Raw genomic sequence first — 12,603 nt, forward strand, 5'->3', positions numbered from 1 at the left:
TCCTCCCTGCCTTGGAACACCACATAAACACCATTTACTTCTCCAATGGTACGGGTTGTGCGGTCCATAGACCCTATCTAGCTCTAGCGGCCCACCAGTCTAATCACTTTAATGTTACAAGTTCGCTTTGGTCAATCCCACCCTAGATCAAACACCAGAGCCAGTGACCAATCGAATTTTCAGATACCCACTCTTACCAATAAGGCGTGGTTGCACTGTATCACCCTCTAGCAACAGTATTGTACTTCCATAATAACCAGTTCGTCAGGTGGTTCATACATCATATATACAATTTATATCAAAAGCACAGCAACCTATATTCATTCCATAAAGCATTTAAGTAATTCCAGTATTTTTCACAAACTCATTCATTCATCGGCATTACCAGGAATTCATAGCCCTCAATCTTAAACCGTCATCTCATTTTCCACAATTCTTGAAAACAATTTGGATCTCCAGTTCCCATATCTCATACAGATATTATACCAGTTCAGCTCATTCACATTTACCATCTCATGTCACACTTATTTGATTAAATATGCTATAATATACTAAATGGTTTGGAAAATATCATTTAATTTAAAAACAAGGGTTCAAGCATCTCCAACCTTTAATATAATAAGAATATATAAGTTTAAAGAAAAATGGAGACCATACCCCAAAATCCTAATTTTCCCAAAACCATAAAATACAGTTTAACTGGTTCAGATTTCAAACTAACTGATGTAAGACAAATCCCCTTACCTAGTTTACAAGAAAGCCCACTGGAAACCCCAAACTCCACCCCCTATGGCGTTTGCAATTCAAAATCTTGAAACCACAATTTTTCTAAATAAATCAACACAAACTCTAGATTAGCAACCATTAATCATTTCCTAAGCCATCCTATAGTTCACAACAACCATAAAGCCTTAAAAACCTACTTACCTTGATTTTGGAGTAACGCCCAAAAAGCTCAGATCAAAGATATGTTCCTCTAGACTTGTAGAGAATCTCCCCTAGACCCTCGTAATAATTTCCAATCGTCGAATCTGTCAACGAAAATGAGAAATGGTAGAGAGAGAGAGAGAGAGAGAAATTATGTTTCTTAATGAAAAAACAAACAAAATTTCTATTTCTAGAGCCCTTGACCCGATCAAATTTGTCAAAAAAATGGCGCCTTTGTCGACGAGCCACACAAGGCCTTTCGTTGATGAAGGAAGGACGTCGTTGACGAACCCTAAGCTTGATATTTTCCGAATGTTCTGGATCTCTTCGTCAGAGAAGCTCTGAATTTCAGCGATGAACCACTGAAGGGCCTTTGTCGACGAACACAGTGGACTCGTTGACGAAGCCTGCAAAAATCTCCTTTTTATCTTCCTTTTCTTTATTGTCTCATTTATTTCTTTATTTTTTGGATTCAAGTCTCCACAGTGCATTTTAGAGCTTTTAATGTGTACATCCATGCTTGTATTTAAAAGCGTATTAATATATACAAAAATTATTTTTATTGTATTAGTTGGGTTCATCCCGTTAATTGAACTACGAAGTCTCAACCCTGTATGTGAGACCGGTTGGGTTCAGCTTAAAAATTGAATTAGGGAGTCTCCGCCTCATAAGGGAGACAAGTTGGGCTCAACCTTGTAATTGAGCTGGGATTTACCTTGCTCCATAAGGAAAAGTTGTAGCAACTTCTGCTCCACCCATTTAAGTGAGCAAGGATAGTGTAATCCTTGGGGGATATGCCCAAGGTGGGGATGTATGTTGGTTTGGCCAAACCTCGATAACAAATTTGTGTGTCACTCTCTCTCTCTATCTTATTTAAATTCTTGCACTTCAATTTCAGTACGTGTATGAATGTTTATTTAATGTCATAATTATTTGCATACACACATTTGATTTACTTTCATTGTTAAAATTATTTTACATACATGCGTGTACATTGAATGGGATATGATATGTGGTGAATCGGCGCAAATATTTAAATTAGCCAAAAAGTTTTAAAACCCAATTCACCCCTCCCCTCTTGGGATCACACCATTTTCAACAGACTCAATGACTTTTAGCTAAAAAGCAAGCCTCACATTTAAAGTCCAAAATTGACAAATTCGAAAATAGATCAGGAAACACATGTTGTAGATACCCAAACGAAGGATGGCCTAACCGAGAGTGCCAAAGTCAAATTAGTTATACTCTAAGGTTACTCGAGCAGTGCACGTGATATGCTCGGTGTACACTAAAATCTTTCATGTAATAGAGTCTCCCCCTCTTAGTACCACGCCCAATGATCTCCTTGGTGAGAATATCTTGAATAACACAAAATGCAAGATAAATGTGCACAACATAATTCAGGTCTCTAGTAACTTGACTCATGTATTGTAACTTGTGATAAAAAGAAGGCACGAGTAAAGTATTAAATAGTGGTAGGGCTGGTGACAACACTACAGTCCCAGCCCCGGTTACCAAATAGATGACTCCATTAGCATTGGGGATGCTAGTTCGCCAAGGAAGAGAGTGTTGAGACAAATCATTTGCATCAAACAGCATATGGTTCGTTGCTCCGGAATCAAGTATCCAAGTGTTGCAGTTAGCTTCTTTAGTAGAATCGAGGAGAGCATTACTTGGGCTAGAGTTTGATTTATCGACTGGAATGAAAGCAAGATGTGATTCGGCTACAGCCACTGCAGCCTTGCCCGTGCTTCATTATTCCCAATTGCATCACAATGCTTCTGAGCCTGGAGGTCGTGCCACCAATCAAAATACCCCTGTAACTTGAAGCATGTCTCACAGGTATGCTTTGTACTCCCACAATGAGAGCACTTAGCTCCATCAGGGGTGGCTTGGGATTTGGAACAGGATTTTCCACCACGTGGAGAGAGAGACTTGGAGGGTGATGGAGGTTGCAAGCCATGTTTGAAGCTCTTAGATGCTAGAACCATTCCTGGTGTATCATCGGGACTACCAGTCATCACTGCTTAACGAAGAGCTTCCCTATGGACATGTGCATGAGCTTGCTCCACTGTTGGGAATAGTTTTATCTACAGGACATCACTTCCGATATGGTCTAGGCGGTCATCAAGACCATCCAAGAACACATATATCCGATCTTCTTGAACTAAAGTATTGTAGTGTTAAACATCGGTTGGGCATTCCATTAGGTTTGGTCGGCAAAAGTCTATTTCACACTAGAGGCCTTGGAGATCATTGGAGAATTTTTCAAAAGAGCCTCCGACCTGTTTGAGGCAAGTCACGAGTCGTCAGAGATCATACACTTGGAAGGTGTTGCTACCATCGAAAAACATAGTAGCAATTGCATCCCAAACCATTTTGGCTGTCGGAAATCGAATGAAGTTACTGATTAGGGAGGAGTCCCTGGAATTAATCAACCAACATTTAACAATAGCGTTGTCTGTACACCATCGCCTAAAGGTAGAGTCCGTCTGAGGAGGTTAAGGGAGATCACCGTTTATATACCCCATTTTGTCTTTGCCTAAGACATACATCTTGACAACTTGGGACCAAAGAGCATAGTTGGTACCATCCAACTTGATACGAATCGGTGCAGTAGTAGTATCGATGGTTTGAGTCGGGACTAAAGTTTTGCTCAAAACTTCAGTCATTTTTGTTATCAATTCAATTAGGATAGAGGAAGATAGAGATTCATCAATATAGGAGTTTGTATCAGCCATGGAGGGAGGGTTTACGATGTTGAATAAATGTGGTCCAGGGAGCAGGAAAAGAAAAAGAAAAACAAGAGGGGGTTAGATGGTGTGCTTTTCCATTTTTTATTGATTGAGGCTATAAGTGGACACCATCTCCATTTCTTAATTCCTCACTCCCACTTCTCACAAAATCCCAGGAAGAAAAAAAAAATTCTACTACCTAATTAAAAAATGCTAGTGAATGGCTCGTGCTCTAGCCTTCTAAAGGGGCTGAATGGAGTCAGTGAAGATGACGAAGTTGCTGGAAGAGATTTTGACGGCATGCTGGTTCGGTGTGAGGATGATTGCACCTGACAAACATGAAGTTGATTGTGGATGATCGCAATTGGTTCGGCGAGGATGATCACAACTGGGGGAAGTGTCGTCGTCGTTGTCGGCAGAGCACTTGTTGTTGCTATTGCTGCTGCTGCCGTTGCTGGCCAAAATTGATTCCAGGACGTCTTTGCTGATGAGGTAAGCCTTGGCCTTGTCATCGAATAAGTCAGTTTTGAATGAGTGTGTCTGGGCGTGTCGCTGTCGTCGTTGTCTAGGTGAGAGATGTCCCTAAAAAAATTTAATCAGAAGACGTCCTATGACCTTGCTTCGATACCATAACAAAATATAGGAAAAAATTCAGTATATTTTTTCAATCTGTTTTGTATAAGGGTGAATGGGTATATATACAGATAATCTTTCCTACAATTAATCCGTAAATCAAGCCTTAATTGACGGTTGTCCCTATTATTGAGGCTTAACTCTTCTACAATCATGCCAACATAATGGTTTCGAAAAACTCTCATTCATAGAATTTACAAAGAAATCACACAACAATTGGGAGCATGGGATTTTGAAATTAGATTTGAATGTATTTGGACAATTTTCAATAAAACTTAATATTACATCTTATTCAAATTCAATATAATTTCAAATCTAATATATCTTCAAACACAACATTAATGGATCGAACATGTGATAAAATATGATTAACCTCAGTACACCATTCGATATGTTAACTAGTAGACCGAGCATACATCATATTTTCTCAACATTGAAAGTGGATTAAGGATTGGAGCTCCCACCAAAAAAAAAAAAAAAATAGTAAAATGAGCAAGTTGAAGTAGGCCATCTCAATGCAAACTTTCTTATATGATCACCCTTGAAAGTTTGTAAGGCTTGAATAAATGTCTCCCTCTTCCAAGTTTGAAGTAAAGACCTCCAACATAGTCATCTCCAACAGGACGTCGCAATAGGCGGGATGGCCCAAGAAAAAAAGGATGCACAATCATGCTGCACATAGCTCAAAGAAAAGGACGACGCTCCCTCGTTAAAGCTTGTAAATGAATGTTGTAAACCTCAAGTTCTAATCTGAACAATATTTTAACTCTATACATCATTAATATTTTGCCATAAAATATCTCCATCTGCACTTGCTGTGCAATACATTACCTGCTACCAGCCAAGATCAATCACAAGTGAACAAAATTTCTTCTTCGTAGCTGGATTCAACAGCCTTTAAAAAAATGAAATTTTGATTTTGTTATTCCAAAGCTCTAATGCTGTAAGGGGTTAAAGCTATATGCGCTTACTTTTGCTAGTAATGACTCTAATTCAATTTAAAGGCAATGATCTAAAGAGCATTGCCTCAAAGTTGGGCGTATGAGCTCAGTTCTGCCAATCACATTAGAAATGTTCCTGCGAGTCTGCCTCAGAGTTTGCACTGGGAAGCCAAGCCCAAGCCCCAACCTTCAATTTAATAAATGAATTTTTTTTTTTTTTCTAAAGAGAAACTTAAGCTCTAGTTTACTCTCTGGTTTAGATGCCTGCCCTGAGCATAAGCCCAGACTTACGTGTGTACTCTAAAACCAAGCTCATACAGGAATGAAGAACCCAATCAAACAGAAAAGTGAGCTATTGCAATGTTACATTTGAATTTATTATTAAAGTAAGCTACATGCTTTGACTACTAAAAACAGAAGCTCAGATATTTGCAATTTTGAAAAGCAAAATTGATGACTTTTATCCATATGCTCTTTACCAGCTGAGCCACCAGCATGTCAGTAACTTTCTAAATGGAACTTCCCACTTTGCTAAGAGCTAAGCTTCCAACCAGCTCAACTATTTTCCCTTTTCACACCTTTTAGAGTTTTTTTTTTTTTTTTAATACAAACAAGGCCTTCATGAGCTCCACAGCCTTTTTCTCTTGGATGATGGTTATGAGAGAAATGGTCAGTTTTGCTGATTCTTAATCCTATAACTCTGTTGTTAGTCCTCTTTCTCTGTCTCTCTTAAGTTCTTAACCCCCTGTGGCCGATCTCAGTTCCTTGAAGATCATCGTGGCAATAATGGAATTACAGCCGAAGATTTATCCTCTTAGACATTCTCATTATATTGGAATAAATTCTATCACCTCCCAACTCTGCACCAGTGGCACCAGCAGCAACACGCAGTATATCCTCAATCAAGGCAACGTTACCCATGATGTCGACATGAGCACCACTCCGTTGACCCCTCCTCTCAAGAAAGCTTGCAGGTGGCTCATGCTGGAACTCCCTTATGTATGTAGCAGAGGCAGAAGGATTGAAGCGGCTCCTCCGCCTCCCTCTCCCTCTCCAACCTTTGGCACACATAAACCCAGCACTCAGAACTGGTGTGCTCTCATCACCATCCACAAAATAAACTCCATCCTTCAAGCAGCTGCTCTCACTCCCGTCAGCAGAGGTGTCAATCTTGAAAGGAATATTCTTGCACTTATACAACAGTGATAGCTTGTACACATATGATCTTTCCGTAGGAATTCCAACCCCATATAAACAGTAGATCTCCATATCCGGAGCATCAGGTAACCTGGTACACATCTTATTATCACACAGTTCAAGTAAACCACATGTGCAATGTAAAGAATGGAAAGACAGAGGTAAGATCGGGTAAGCCAGGTAAAGTTTTTGCTGCATTAAAGTAGTAGAATTACTGTGATTTGTAGTTCACTTGCTTAAAGTACATACCGACGAACTTGATGTGAGCAAATGCTTGACCAGCAAGTAGCCATTTGTAGTAACAAAATAGTACCTTTGTTTTTGAAAGAGGAAGGATCAAGAATATACTGGCAGAATGGCATTATTATCACTCCTTATATTTTTTATATTCAAGAAAATTTTACAAATTGAAGGGGAGTTTAAGCGCAACGGTAAGGTTGTCGCTGTGTGACCTGAGGTCACAGGTTCGAGGTGTAGAAACAGCCTATTACAAAAATGCAAGGTAAGGTTGTGTACTATAAACTCATTGTTGTTCGCCCCTTCCCTGGACCCCGCATATGCGGAAGCTGTGTACCGGGCTGCCCCATAAGAAAATTTTGCAAATTTTTAAATTGAAAATGATAAATTTTGGTTTTCATGCTGAATGAAAATGTCAACCATAACTAGGACTGCTTTTGAAGCAAGAAGCTCAAACATTACAGGGAGCAACCGTACTTACTTGGACTCCAGTGGATTGGACCAATATTTGTAGTGGGTGTATTTGGGATCGTCCAAGTTCTCAGCAATTCCATGAGAATAGTGAGCCTCTGCTCTTCTCATCATTTTGGGAGCCACAAAGCGGAGTAGATCAAGAAGAGTTCTAGCCGTGTAAGCTTTATTGTCTGCAGCATCCCGAATACTTTCCCTTCTCATCTCGTCATATTCGGCCCACACCTCTTCACATGATGTGTTGAGATTAGTGGAGATCTTTGCCTTCAAACATTCCTGCTGATGATTGACCAGCCCATTCTCATTACAGGAAATAAAAACAAGACTGTCACACTATAATTCTTACTAATGCACATTGTAAGAACTGATCAAGATAATATTGAGTACGTATGGGAAGACATGGCTTTAGCAGCTTTTACTTTAGCATTAAAATCTATTACAAGAAAATGGCCTTCAAGAAAAGCAATATTATGAAATGTAGTATGCCTTATATTTTCCTGCAAAGCGTTATTTTTGGACTTTGACAAGGTGTAAAAACATTACTAGAGATGAAAGGCCCAGTAGCATATTGACGAGTTCCCACAGTCTTGTCTAGTATTGTTAAGGCTTGATATACATTGTTAGCCCACAACCTAACAGTTTAATATTATAGATAAAGTGGTAATCTAACACGGTATCAGAGTTGGTTACTAGGAGATCCTAGGTTCTAGTCTTGTTGCCCATGTTTATCGTGTGGTGTTTAAAAATTATCGCATTCCCTGTAATTAGTGTTATCTCATTTGTTTCCCTCTCCTCCTGTTGTTAGGCCACACATGTGGGGGGAATGTTAAGGCTTGATATACACGGTAGGCATACAATCTAACAACATAAGCTTATAGGTAAATTGGTAATCTAACAAGTATAAAATGCAGTGTTATTATATTGTTATATGAGGATATTTTAAAATTTTCACTTGGGGCTACTTATATTTGTAGCAAAGAAGATGAAAAAGGTTCTATGGATGAAAGTAGAAAGTCTATCCATGGGAAGAATAGCACCAACAATCTGCTCCTGCACATGCTAGAGTCTTAACTTGGTGGGCTCAAATTATGGTTGCTAAGGGGAATCCAAAACCCCTGAGCCTTTTCCTAGGTTGCTTAATTATCCACCACATGTCATTGGTTACATGTGTTCCTCTTTGTTTTCTCTCACATTGATCATGTGTCACAACTTTGTTGGTCCAATAATTTTTTCTCATTGGTTAAGACATGACATTGCATTCTCTTGTAGTAGGATGACATCTCACATCCTTTCACCTTTTCCATATAGTATCCCCAATCATTCTTCACTGAGTATATTTTTGACATCAAAGCAATCCCACCCCTCCCCCCACTTGCCCTCTCCCCCTTTGAATTCCCACTAGTTGAATCCCCTCAACCATTGAAACCCCTTCACCTACCCCAATCCACACCCCAGCCTCTTGAGAATTGTTTGATTCTCCTCTCTAGACCCATAATAGAACATCCTACTTGTGCACAACACAACTCTCTTGCTGTCTCAAGAAGCCCCTCTACACTATCCACCCATAAACAAAGACAATGCAGTCTCGTTTAAGATACATTTGGCCTAATGCAAGTTCTAGGAAACCAAACACACTTAACAAACCATGCCAGTTGGGCAAATGGATTAACCAATGCATCAAAAGCTGAGTCACATGTTGAAAGTTCTTCTAAATGACATAGGCTGATATCTTGGGTTTAAATAGAAAGTCTAGATGGTTTTAATGTCAGGTAGTGAAGATTAAACCTTCTCGCTGCATTTTGAAGCATGGATTTCAGACCTTGAATTTGGATTTGAGTGGATTTGGACAAATTTCAATACGATTTTATATTACATTTTATCCAAATCCAATACAACTCCAAATCCAAGGCCTCCACAAACATAGGGTCTATGCAATTGGACGACAATATAGGAACAAAATAAAAGACCAGCAGTTAATAGCAGTATTTCAACCATGTCTGCATAATCATAAAAATTCAGTCTGTCACCTGCAATCCTCTGTAGCAAGTCTACTTCAACATAACAGGAGAACTCAAGTTAAAAAAATATAATTATACCTTTGAATCAAGAGTATGGAGCTTTGGAGAAGCTAACTGAGAAGCTGTCTTGCCGAAAGAGATTATTCTTCCATATTTTACAAGCTCCTTCACTTGAAATGCTACCTTCCCATCGCTGTTGTTCATACTATTGTCAGCCAAAGAAGGCTGCATATTTTTTTTCCTTGCCAAAACACAATCATAAGGTTCTTCCGGAGACCAATCCAAGTTACCCCAGATTGTCTCTCCTCCTTTTGGCAACAGTGAAATGATGGAATCCCAAGTCCGTGATACCCGCAGGATGCGGTGAGGGGCTTCAAAAGGGAGAATATCAGGATCAAAAACACCTGGAGCCATAGCTCTGCAACAGTTCCAACAACCCCATCATACATTAGGCATACTGTAAAATTCTTGCATTTTGGTTGAACATGGCATGGGAACAAAACTAGCCACTCTCCATTTGTGTAGGCATCTGAACTAGGACTTCTTTGTATTCAATAGCATTTCAAGTTTTTTCTAGTTTGTCCTATAACATTTTTAAGAAACATTTTTCCATTATTTTCATTTTAAATTTTTCTTCTTCTTTTAATATTTTTTTTGGATTTGGGATAGATCTTTGGTGTAAATCTGCCAATGATCTCATATCAATTTTTTTTTCTTTTTTTTTTTTAAAAATCATTTCATTTAACATGATAAAATATCCCACAGAAGTAAGGAAGAAATGTGTGTCACCAATTCCATCTAATTCAACCACAAATAGCAGAATCATGAACCAGAAGAAATACTTGGAAGACTAACCTGATAAAAGCTATATCTTTGCCCTCAGTGGAGAGTATATTACTAACTGCTTTTGGAACACCAAGAAATGCTGGGCCTATGTTCATGATTGCTTTGATGTGCTTTGCACACCAACCTGGACCGCCACCTCCCCCCATGGGAGGAGGTGACTCAACCCACTTAAGGAAATGGAGGAAATAGATAACCCCCATAGAATGAGGCACAACTACCACTTTCTTGTGGCCATTTGTTACAAACATGAGCTCTATTTCACTCTTCAATCTACTTAGAGCTTGGTCTCGTATCTGCTAGTCAAATTAAAAAATAAATTAGAATCAGGCACACTTTTAAATCTGTCCAGTTGTTAGTATTTGTTATTTGCACTTTGGTCATAAAAACTGCAATAAAGAATGCAGAGCAGGAAACTGGGAATCATAAAGGGAGTCTGGACAGTTGACACCAATGAGAAATAGAATTCCAGCCTGTTTTCCATAGAATTAGAATGCATGGTCTGTTTGGGGACTGAACCGAATAAGCAAGAATTCATTATACATATATACACTTGCCTATATCTAAAAACGGGGGCAGATGAAAAAGGTCCAGCTTCAAATCACTAAAAACAGCAACAAAGGTAGATGAACCATTATACCTCTGTATTCTGGAAAGATAGCCTCCAGTCATAAGCAACCATATGCAAATTCTTCCCCTCATAACCAATTTGTGCTAAATTTTCAATAAGCACAGCCCATACATAATACCCAGGAGCAAAATAATCAGCCGCAACCAGCCCTGGAACTGCCCGAACTCGAATGCCTGGTGGGTCAAGCCCGGTTTCACTGTGCAACTTTAGGTGCTCCAACCAACACATAGGCCTGAATTCCAAGACAATTCTCAAATGGGTGTAAAACTTCATAAACTGCAAAAGAAAAAAACTGAAACCAAATCATGCAATTCAAACCTCTTAAAACCTAAATTCCCAAACACACACACACACACACACACAACAGGCGGAGTCTCTGAGATGGGTTCCCAATTTCAATTCAAATTTAAATTCCAACCCGCCAGTTCTAACCTCTTAAAGATTTCAGCAAAGCTACCAGCCCAGAGGCGCTTACGGAACAGACCTGCCGCACACGGCTGGCCTTCCCAAAGTTCTAACCCGCCAGTGACAATGCCAGGCACTAAAACAACCGGATGTAGTGCTGTCAAGCCTTCACGCTTCAGCCTTGCCCCGGGCTGCTCAGGCACTTGAAAGCCAGGAAGAGTGGCCGGCAAACTTTGGTACAAGAACAGGAGTATCCACCAAGAAGTGCAGATACAACCAGTCACCCAACAACAAGAATCAATACAATTCCATTCTTTGGCCTGCCTTCTTTTTCTATTATTGGGCTTTTCTGCTGCATTCTTAACAGTGGAAACAACAGTCTTCTTATTAGTTTGAGGGGCTTCAAATGACCCAACTATCAACGAAGAACAATTCGCTGGCTCTACATGCCATAGCTTACCGAACCGAAGAATAGAAGCCATTTTGCGCCAAATTAACTTAAAAGTCTAGCAATCAAAACACAAGGTACATTATAACAGCTCCCTAAGGATAAAGGAGAGGATGAGAGATGAATAGATATATGGCTATGGAGTCGAAAATTATAGTGCAGAGAAAGCAATGAATGCAGCTCATAGCTAAAAAAAAACTTTAAAAAAGAAAAGAAAAGGGTGGCTGGATTGGTTTAGCCCCTACAACAAAGGCAGCCATGTTAATGAAAAAGTCTCTGAGCCGAAAAAACAAGCACTTGATATAGTTGATAACATCAAAAACAAAAAGATAACCAGGCTCTGCACAATCGACGAAAAGTGGTTTAAGAGTTTTAGAGCAAACCAGTCGTGGAACATGAACCGGATGGCGATGGCCTAAATGCTGAAAGGTCCAAAGCTAACTCTACGGCCTTTCGCCATAACATTTGCATTTTACGTTGAACCATCTAAAGTATGCTTTGCCTTTATTGGGTATTTCCTGTGACGCTTGCCTTGATCACGTGAATGCTTCTTTTCACATACCCCTCTCTCTATCGGGTGCAGCAAAACGAAAACCATTTGCTTCTTTCGTCTGAAATTGATCGAGAGAGAGATGGGTCACGTTTGTTTTGAATTAAATGATAGACAAAAGAGGAGTCCAAAGGCAGGGATGGCGGTGATCTCACCCCCCACCCCCTGCCCCCCAATCATCGGGAAAAGGACACGCTACGGAAATCACTGATGCCCAAATCGTCTGCACCGTGGTCCTGAATTCAAATTGAGCGGTTCAGGGGAAAACGGAGAGAGAGGGAAACAGAACACTGTTGTCAAAAATATTATATATAAACTAATTCCTATAAGTAAATTAATGGAGTAATGCAAATAATAAATAAAAATGAGCCACAAAATTTAATGTGATTCCATCAAGTGTTGAGGTACGTCCACAGGTGTCACGGTCCGACTATTTTCACACCCTTGTAAAGGGTCGTGTGGCACTAGTTAAAGCACTCTTACTTAGCTAGTCAGTCTATCGTTTACCAACATTCATCCACGAAACACTTTCTTTAGCATTCATTCAAATAACGGCGGAAAGAGTAA

The 12,603-nt window shown here is 39.6% G+C and overlaps 1 protein-coding gene across 6 annotated transcripts; it reads right to left on the reverse strand.

Annotated features, from left to right (window-relative positions):
• Positions 1-5,589: 5,589 nt before the first annotated feature.
• LOC131149791 (putative phospholipid:diacylglycerol acyltransferase 2) lies at positions 5,590-12,281 on the reverse strand. 6 transcript variants are annotated; one of them, XM_058100544.1, is made up of 7 exons: positions 11,870-12,262; positions 11,066-11,544; positions 10,643-10,865; positions 10,015-10,301; positions 9,238-9,577; positions 7,152-7,420; positions 5,590-6,524 (listed from the first exon to the last, which is right to left on the reverse strand). In XM_058100544.1, the coding sequence occupies exons 2-7, from the start codon at positions 11,518-11,520 to the stop codon at positions 6,029-6,031; spliced, it is 2,070 nt and encodes a 689-aa protein (XP_057956527.1). In that variant the 5' UTR covers positions 11,521-11,544; positions 11,870-12,262; the 3' UTR covers positions 5,590-6,028. The 6 variants fall into 6 exon arrangements, with proteins under 6 accessions (XP_057956527.1, XP_057956528.1, XP_057956529.1 ...); XM_058100545.1 differs by having other exon boundaries at positions 10,015-10,298; positions 11,870-12,261; XM_058100546.1 differs by having other exon boundaries at positions 10,015-10,298; positions 11,066-12,281.
• Positions 12,282-12,603: the final 322 nt, after the last annotated feature.

Source organism: Malania oleifera, chromosome 2 (genome assembly GCF_029873635.1).
Source record: "Malania oleifera isolate guangnan ecotype guangnan chromosome 2, ASM2987363v1, whole genome shotgun sequence".
Lineage (NCBI taxonomy): Eukaryota > Viridiplantae > Streptophyta > Magnoliopsida > Santalales > Ximeniaceae > Malania > Malania oleifera.